General features: G+C 51.9%; 1 protein-coding gene across 1 annotated transcript; it reads right to left on the bottom strand.

Moving 5' to 3' along the window:
• Positions 1 to 1,487: 1,487 nt before the first annotated feature.
• LOC133346517 (biotin-dependent 3-methylcrotonyl-coenzyme A carboxylase beta1 subunit-like) lies at positions 1,488 to 9,841 on the bottom strand. The gene is made up of 12 exons (XM_061558157.1): positions 9,390 to 9,841; positions 7,719 to 7,984; positions 6,921 to 7,099; positions 6,420 to 6,500; positions 5,842 to 6,020; positions 5,087 to 5,282; positions 4,851 to 4,942; positions 4,468 to 4,621; positions 3,559 to 3,669; positions 2,906 to 2,982; positions 2,522 to 2,603; positions 1,488 to 2,093 (listed from the first exon to the last, which is right to left on the bottom strand). Exons 1-12 carry the CDS (start codon positions 9,830 to 9,832, stop codon positions 2,010 to 2,012), a joined length of 1,944 nt encoding a protein of 647 aa, XP_061414141.1. The 5' UTR covers positions 9,833 to 9,841; the 3' UTR covers positions 1,488 to 2,009.
• Positions 9,842 to 9,975: the final 134 nt, after the last annotated feature.

A 9,975-nucleotide genomic window follows, 5' to 3' on the forward strand; every position in this document is an offset into this window, starting at 1 on the left:
TTCGCAGAGACTTCGGTATTTACTCAGAGTAGTTATTGAAGGCGTGCCAGGTTCAATGTCACTGTGCATCATAAAACATGTTGAGTTTCAATCGTAAAGTTCGTAAATCTCGAGTACGTTATGGCAAGGTACAAAGTACGAAAAACGGAATTGGGTACCAATAAGTTTGAGTACGTTATAGCAGAGGAAATAAATCTGGGGGGCAATGGATTCAGCATTCACATCGCACCACGGTCACAGTTCCTATGATCACTGTTTCATTGCTTTTGTAGAGGTGTTACGGAGGGCAAACAGACACACTGGGCGTGGTTATGCCCGTACGCCGAGAGGTGCTTACATCCACGTCCGCACCGTTTAGCCTGGCGGGCTAACACGGCGCTGGGATCCCCCACGGCCCCACCCCTCAGTGGGGGAGTTGCTATATAAGGCGGTGAGCCGGAGGGCTCGGGGTTCAGTGTTCAGCCTTAACCAGAGAAGCAAGAAGACCTGCTAGATAGGCCCTGGGACTCCCCTGGATCGCCGTCCTTCTCAGGACCGACCAGGGCAAGCCAGTGGCGTGGCCCCAAGAGCCCAGAGCCTATGCTCTTGTAAGAGCCGGTCTGGGGACTCGGGGTGCCGTAATCCCAGCTTAACCAGAGCTGGGTTAGCTAGCCTCCCCTAGCCCTGTAGTGGAGGACCTAGGAGTAAGGCGAGCTGTGACATAGAGTGTTGATCTCCCTGTTAGACGGGTGAAGGGGCCGATACCCCTTCGAGTGTTGTACATTCAGCCTGTTATGTACTTTGTGCTTAATAAATAAGTGTGCCTCCAACTACGTCGTCCAAGTCTCCTGGAACCTACTACACTTTTATGGCGTTATTTTGGTGATTTTAGAAAAGTTTTTTGGTTTGGCCATGTTTGTTTGTTGTAGTACAGGAGTTAGACTGATGGCCTTAATCTAAGTTGTCTTGTGCTTGTTGTTGTTTGACTTGCATCCCACTGGGATTTTTGCACACAGTGTTGGTGTACGGTGCTTTTTCTGCAATATTTTGCTGTCTTTTCTTGGATTTTCTGTTTGCATAGTCACTTTAAGATGTTTTCTTGTTCATGTTTTGTTTGTTGCGGTTGCACCCAATTCAAGAGCCGAATGGCTCACAGGGCTATACCTAATCAATGAACTTGATTAACTTTAACTTGAAGGAAGCTCATGAGCCAGCACCACTGATATCCAGGATTCAAATCCAGGTTTCAGCCGCCCGTGATTAAACTAGGTTTTCAAGTGTTGCAAGCTGATGGTCTCAGCTTGGTGATCAGCAATGACTCCACACATACAAAAACATCATATTAAATTTGGTTTTGGAATTTGGGAAAGTAAATCTCTGAGAATTATCTATTTACGTTGATGTACAATACCCCCTCTTTGCAGTGCTTATAAAACAAATAATAAAGCAACACCTTGTGTGGACTGCACGCTGTTTTCTGCCTAACATGCCTATGTCACGAGCACAAATGACAGTGATTACTTCCTTTATTGAAACTCTCAGAGTAATTGCATTGTTTTTGCACAATTATCGCAGACAGGGAGACAAGAAAACAGAGAAATGGGATACAAGGCAGACTGGAGACATGGGGGGGACATGGAGACAGCTGGATATGGAGACACAGGGAAAAGACAAAAAAAACAATAGACACGGTAATGGGGACAGCTGGATATTGAGACAGAACGAGACACAGGGACACAGAGGCACACGGAGATGAGAATACAAAGACATGGATAGACAAAGATACTCAAAGACATGGGAAGACTTAAGACAGGGACATGGAGACACAGGGCCTCCCCCATGAGACATGGGAAGGCACACAGAATCGCAATAAAAACCACACACTGTGTGAGCAAACGTCTCGAATTAAAGCTCCATCAAGGCACAAACACCACTCTTGCAGTTTGTGAGCCCCTATTAAGGCCACGTGCACTCTGCCGCCTTTGTATCACCGCTCCCTCCCATCACCCCACAGGGTGAGAAGTGAGGGGTCATCCAAAGCGGATTGGGGGCATGGGGGAGATGGGGAGGGGCTGTCTCTGTGTGGAGACGATCCGGAGGCACCAGCCCAGCACCTGTGGGGGAGAGACATTTGAGCAAGTGTCTCCATGTGTCTCTGTGTTACCACTGTTTCTGTTGTGCGAGTTTGTGTTTTTCCCTGGCTCCTTATATCTCTGAGTGTCCGCTGTATGTCCCCATTTGTATACATTTGTCCACGTGCCCCCCTGTGTCAATGTTATCAGTTTAACTGCGTGTCCATTGATGCCTCTTTGTGTCTGCATGTTCCCATGTCTCTCCATTTGTCCCTGACAGTCTTTCCATTCCCATATCCCCATGTATCTTCAAGTGTCTCCTGCTCTTTGTGTGCCCTTGTCTCCATATCACCCATGTGTCTCCATGTCCCCATATCTATGTATCCTCCCATCTCCATAAGTTCGAATGTATCCCCATGTCTCTACATTTCTCTCTGTGGTCTTGTGACCCCATGTCCCCATGTCCCCACCGTGCGCGTATCCTGCGGAAGGATGACTCCATCATCCCAAATCCGAGCCGTAGAGTAGAGAGACGATGTTTCATCACCTAGCCTGGCACACGGGGATATGCGAGGGCACACAGGGACAAACGGAGACATAAGGGCACATGCACACAATGAACAAATTGATCAACGGGGATAAAAGGACTTAAAAAGCCACGGAGATGTACAGAGACACGGGGACACAGGGAAACATGGGTTAGAAGGTAAATGGTGAGTGAGTGGTGAGTGAGTGGTGAGTGAGCGGTGAGTGAGCGTTGAGTGAGCGGTGAGTGAGTGGTGAGTGAGTGGTGAGTGAGTGAGTGGTGAGTGAGTGAGTGGTGAGTGAGTGGTGAGTGAGCGGTGGGTTCTCACTTCTTCTGTTCAGACTCCATCCTGGTATTCGCTCCGGGCCACAGGAAGAGGAAACGTGGAGAGAAGGCACGACCACACTGAACATCAACAACATCAGTTTAACATGTCGACTTTCGCGACCAATATCATCCATAATAGGATTTGTCAGTTAGATCGTGTAAATATGTGCGTCGTTAAAACCCGCCACCACCCGACACAGCATATAAGGAACGAAACAGGTGGACTTCTCCACAAATCTGGCTGTCGCCTGATGAAGCAAGTTGTAATTACTGGCCAAACATCGTACTCAGATTGTAAATGTTGTGGCTTTGCTCTACAACACACCGGTGTGCTGTACCAGTGACGAATTGGCCACGTTCTGTTTACGTGACAGGTGGTGGCGGGTTTTAACGACAAATTTATATATTTACGCGATCTAACCCCAAAAACGTATATTATGGATCAACAACATCACCATCATCATCATTACCAGTATCATCACAGTCAAACATAAAATAATTGTCACCATCGGCTGCAGCGATATAATCATCCTCAACATTATCAGCAGCAAAATTAGAAGCAGAAACATAATAATCATCATCCTTCAGCAGTATCCTTAATATCAGCAACAGGATTATCACTGTATTCAGTGTTCCCGTGTCCCCACGTCTCACCATGGCATAGCTGCTTGTTCCGTATCTCCCTCCTATCACCACCGTGATCTTGGGGACCGAGACGCATGCCACAGAGGCCATCATGGCTCCTCTAGAGCGGACAATCTCCTCCTGAGACACAGACATACGGCCACATGGAAACACATGGACACACAGGGGCATAATGACATGGAGACACGGGGACACAGGGAGGACATACAAATGCAGCAACACGGGGATATGTTGAAACACACGGAAGATAGGAATACAGAGACACATGGGGACACGAAAATATTGGCACACATGGAGATACAAAGGCAGAGACGCAGGGACACATGGGATAAATGTGGCAAACAGGGACAGAAGGACACAGGGACCCAGGGATACTTACAAACAAGCACACTGAGACAAGAAGACATGGGTTCTGTGTTTCTTGTTTTTGAAGAGATACAGATGCTCTTGGTCGTGCATTTGATTGTGATGCCTTTTCCTGCCTCCCAATCTCCCATGTCCCCCTGTACCTGTGTTGTCCTTATACAATTTCCCTTGTGTTGTCCCCATCTTGTCTGTCTTCTTATCCCCATGTCAGGCATCCCGTGTCATCGCCAAGTCCCCATGTGCCCATGTCCTTATGCCATCTCAGTGTATACTTGTCTGAGTGTCCCCATGTCCACGTGTCATTTTCATAACCTCGTCTCTTCATAGCATATCCCTATGTCATGGCCACGGCCAGAGCCGTCCCTAGCCTCGCGCTGCGACGTCACAATGTCAAATTTAATACTTCCGGTTTAGCTTGATTTGCCCTGGGCTCCGCACCCCCCTATGGATAGCCCTGGCCATGTCACTGTGTCACAGTGTCTCTGTGTTTTCCCTCTGTGCGCTCATGTCTCATTGTATCCATGTCCCTGTATGCCCGTGTTGTCCGCGTACCGTGTCCATGTCCGGGCGTGACCCCGTGGGGGCCGTGTTCTGCAGGAAGACGAGGGGGATTCCCCTCTGCTCACACAGTGACACAGAATGGCTTCCCTTGAGCGCAGCGCGGGCAGAGAGAAACCCGTGGTTCGCCACCACACCTACTCGGACACTGAGACACGGGCACAACACGACGACAACATCACACAGGGACAATACAGCGACAGGGGGACACTGAGAAACCAGTGGCACACCAGCGCATCTAAACAAACACTGAGATGAGGTGACACGTGGACACTGAGATACGGGGAGTGTGTACCCATTTGTCCCCCTTAGTTACAACATCTGCATGTGTCTTCCTGTATCCTTGTACGTCTTCATGTGTCACCATGTGTCCATACCCCATGATGTCTCCGATCCCTGTGACCAGCGTGTCTCCGTACAGACTCTTGAACTCCAGGAAACGACTCCCATCCAGAATGCGGGACAGCACCTTCTCATGAAACACAGGGATACAACAGGGACACGGGAGTGTGGGTGGAGATGTGAATTGTCAGTGCGGGTGGTGACGTGAATCATCTCAGAAGGTGAAGTGTTTGTGTGTGTGTGTGTGAGGAGGTGAGGTGCCACTCCTCACGAGGCGGGGATCCAGATTGTGGCTGAAGCTCTTCGGGGCCAGACCCCTGAGCCCCGCTGCAGAGAACAGGGGCTCCTCCCAGTGGGTACCCGGTTCACTGAGGGGGTTCTCCGGAGTCAGATTGGCCACTATATTCCGAGTCAGCTCTAGCGCCTCTTGCTCCGTCTCAGAGAAGTGGTCGATACAGCCGCTCACACTGGGTTGGGGGTCAGAGGTAAGAGTTAGTGGGAAGGCAGTGGAGCGAGGAGCACAACAATGAAAGGAGCGTCCAACAGCTGTAGCAACGGCAAGATGGGGATCGTAGGTGGAGCTTTGGTCGGTCAGTCCCAGTCCGCTAACTCATAACACTTGGGCCTATCCTGTGACCTCCTGCCGATGAGCCTTTGAGGCTTCACGTGGCTTCAAAGTCCACCTATCCTAGGCACAAGTGTCATGGTAACGTCACAGTCATCACGACACGTTTTGATAATTGGCCTTGCTTTTGTTTGTATACATGTGTTTATATGTTTGTGTGTGTTACGATATATATTACTGTCCTGTAGCTGTATATGAATGTGTTACTGTGAAAGTGTGCATATTCGTATATAATAACGTGTATTCATGTTGTGGTGTGTGTATTAGTATGTTATTGTGTTTCTGTACAAGTGTATTCATGTAGTCCTGTGCAAATTCATGTTTGTGTATTGGCTTATTCGGGTGTCGCTGCATCAGTGTGTCACTATATGAATGTCACTGTAATGAGTGTCACCGCGCACCTGGCGTGCATCCTCGCCCCCCCCAGCTCCTCGGGGGTCACCCTCTCCCCGGTGGCGGCGCGGACGAGGGGGGGCCCCCCCAGATACAGACTTCCCACACCCCCCACCATCACCGCCTCGCCAGCCATCGTGGGCACGTACGCTCCCCCTGCCGTACATGACCCCAGCACCACCGCCACCTACGCACGCCGCAAGGCATCATGGGAGTCACCCACAATTAACCACCACCTACAAACGTGGCAATGTATCATGGTAAATTCCCATAATGCACCACCGCTGCCACAGACATGCCGCACGGCATCACGAGGGTTGCCCACAACGTACCACCACTCACACAGACTGCAAGGTATCATAGTGATTACCCACAATTCACCAACTACACAAGCTGCACAGCATAAATGGAGTTACCCACAAAACACCACCACCTACGCCTGCTGCACATAATGAGGGGAGTGACCCACAATGCTGTGTGCAGAGTGAGGTCAAGATTTTGGAGGGAGGGTGTGGGAGGTGCGATGGATTGGAGTTTGGGAAATGATGTTAGGGTTTGGGGATTAAGGTCAGGGGTCAAAGGTCACCTGAGGGATGCCAACGGCGTTCATGACGGCTTCGTTGTAAAACACGCGGCCTCCGTGCTCGCGGTCTGGGAAGATTTTTGCCTAAATGGAAACAGAGGCAACGATCGCCCATATAGCCACACACACAGGCACACGTATAGATACGTATACACACACCTACAGACATCTACAAGGATACATCCTTACAAACATGCACTCGTACACACGTAAATATGCACAAAATAGCCACAGACATTACAAATCAGTCACAGGTGTACATAAACCTATACACACGTGCTTGCACACACACACACAGAGGTATGCATGAACACACATACACACAGGTGAGACCCATACATAGGTATGCATGGACAGTTATACAGGTGTGTGCACACACAGGAGTGTATACACACACACACGCAGGAGTGCATAAACACAGACAAGTGTATACTTAGTTGAGGCACACTCACACACAGCTCAGCTCAAACATACAGACACACACACACACACAGGTGTGCTCACCTGTAGAGGCAGGAAGGCCCCAGCCGAGTCGACCAGGTAGATACACGGCAGCCGATTCATGTGCGCCACCTCCTGGGCCCTCAGCTGCTTCTTGACGGCGATCGGGTACATGGAGCCGCCCTTCACAGTGGCGTCATTCACCACGAGGACGCACCATGATCCGGCAACACGGCCCACACCTAGCGCAGAGACACGGGGACAACAGGGTGACACGCGGGGACACACGCTTGTCATGGCCCACGCCTAGCGCAGAGACACGGGGACAACAGGGTGACACGCGGGGACACGCGGGGACACACACTCGTCATGGCCCACGCCTAGCCCAGTGTTGTCCTTCACAAGCCTGCTCCACAGTGGCCCATTCTTGAGACCATTGGTACATCTGTGAAAAAGAGCTTTATAGCTCATCGGATTCATCCAGTAGTAATATCCTCATTCTGACCAGTCATTGGTCAGTCCATCTCTTCTCTAGTCCGTACAGTTCCCATCGAGCCCCCTCTATCAGGCCAAACAGACACTCCTTGGACATGCGGTGGCTGGGCATGCGGGACTACATGACCCAGCCAACGCATCCTTGCCTGCCAGTGGAGCTCATTATGGGAAGGTGTCCAGATATTTCACGGGTAAAGCACACACACACACACCAATAAATAAATACACTCACACACAGACTAATACACACACACATAAATACACAGAGATACACGGAGACACGTCAACAGATACACAGACACACATTCTGATAGACACACAAAGATACACGAACGTGGAGACACAAACGCAGACATGCTCGCACACCCGTTATGCACCCTGCTCCAGGCACGTCTCCTTCAGGGAGGTCCATCCCAGCCATGGGGCTCAATTCCAGAAAGGGAGAATCCCCCTGCAGGCTCAGGGCTCCCAGGGGTCCTTGTGGGGATGTGTGCGGGGTTCCGGGGCTCCAGGGGGGGTCGAGCAGCATCGAGAGCCTGTCCCTCGCCAGCAGCTTCTTGTTGCGCTGAGTGTGGCGTGCGATGGCCTCGGCGGATGAGGCTGTGCGGACCCGCGAGAGGGCAACCTGCATCCTGGTGGATTGGGGGGAGGCAGTAAAGGAGGCAGTAGGGAGGCAGGGGGCAAGAGAGAGTAAGGGTGGAGTGTCCCTTTGTGTCACTCTGTGGGTCGCAGCGTCTCCCATTGTTTCCCTGAACTATGAAACTGGCGACCCGGGTTTAGTTCCCGCTCAAGATCAACGCCAGTGACGAGTATCTGAACCGGTCCTGGGCCTCCCTTAGGTCGACTCAGCCTCAAATGAGTACCTGGTGCGGTGTGTAAACATCGCTACTTAGGGAGACTGAAGGTGGTCTGGCGTGGTGCTGGTCACCCACCCTCTTCGTGTGCCGTGCCGGACTTCATAGTTGCTTGCTAACAGCACTTTCCCCAAAATTCTGTTGCGGCTATACGGGGGTCTTTCTCTCCCCTCCTCCATGTCCCCGCGTCTCCCTATTTCCAGCAGTGCCGCTCGGCCCAAGCAAACTGAGCAAAAGCTTGGAGTCCCAGATAGTTGAAGGGGCCCCAGATAAAAACAAAGATTTTCATTTATTCAGAAGCGACCTGGCCACGAATGATAGCTCAACGAAGTGGCTTATCACTTGGAAATGTATAGCAACCAAATACTCTAAACGTGCGTTTCTAAAAGTGGAAGGGTAAACCGGAGGACCCGGAGGAAAATTCCACGCGACTACGAAGAGAGAAATATGCAGGGGTCAGGGTCGAACCCACGACCTCCTGTATACCAGGCGAGGTAGTTAACATCTCGCCACCACGGCGGCCCTATGAAAATATTTGGGAAACACCAAACTTGAACTAAGATCCTCATACAAATTAAAGAAACAAATTAACTCACAATTCTAATAAATAAAACCATGGAGAGTTATTGCAATGAACCTGAACTTGGTTTATTCATTTCCACAACAGTGATAATTAAGTTACGCCGCGTGTGCGACGTATCGTGGTTGTGGTGGAGTGACGTGAAGCTCCCAAATATAAGTTGGGCCAGTGGGCCAACTCCACTCATGCCACTCATCCGTGTCTCTCTCCCCGTGTCTATGTCAGGTGTCTGTCTCCCCGTGTATCTCTCCCCGTGTCTATGTTAGGTGTCTGTCTGTCAGGTGTCTGTCTCTCCGTGTCTGTCTCTCCGTGTCTCTCTCTCCGTGTCTCTCTCCCCGTGTCTCCCCGTGTCTCCCCATGTCCACCCAATGCCCCATGTCCACCATGTCCCCGCATCTTTCCTCCCCCAATCCCCGTTTCCCTGGCACTGCTCTCCAAGTCGCCATGTGTATCTGGGTCAAGTGTCTCCCCCCCCCCCCCCCACGTGTGTGTGTGTGGGTGCCTGTCTCTGCACGTCTCCCAGAGTCGACCTGTCCACCCCCCACCCGGTGTCCTCCACGTGTTTGTCTGTCCGCGTGTCCACCCCCCTCCTCCTCCTCCTACCTGTCCTCCATGCAGAGGCTGCGTCTCAGGTTCGCCTCGTACACGTGTCGCAGCGCGGGGCTCACGCTGCCGGCCAGGACGCGAGCCCCGCCGCAAACTCTCACGCCTTGGCCCCTCGCCTCCTCCACTCCATCACCACCTCCTCCTCCACCTCCTCCACCTCCACTCACTCCGCTCACCCCTCTCACGCATCCTCTCACTCGGCTCACCACCCCGAATTCTCTCCCGACCCCGCTAACCCGTCTCACGCCACCGCAACATCTCACGGCTCCACTCACGGCTCCACTCACGGCCCCCACACAATCTCCCACGGCCCCTCTCACGCAATCTCTCACGCAATCTCCCACGGCTCCTCTGACGGCGGCTCCCGCCCCGAGCCTCACCCCGAGCGGCCCCCGCGACCCCTGGAGGCGCCGAGACGCCGTGACCGCCACCACGATCATCGCGGACCCGATCCGATTCGATTTTCTCGGGTGGTGTCGACGCGCGGAATCGAAAACCCCCGCGGGCGGAGGAGCCCGGAATCACGAGTCGCGATTCTAGCGTGCGGTCGACTCGTATGGATCGATTCGTGTCAAGTCGCTTT

This window comes from Lethenteron reissneri, chromosome 24 (genome assembly GCF_015708825.2).
Source record: "Lethenteron reissneri isolate LAM-NWPU_2019-01 chromosome 24, ASM1570882v1, whole genome shotgun sequence".
Taxonomy (NCBI): Eukaryota; Metazoa; Chordata; class Hyperoartia; order Petromyzontiformes; family Petromyzontidae; genus Lethenteron; species Lethenteron reissneri.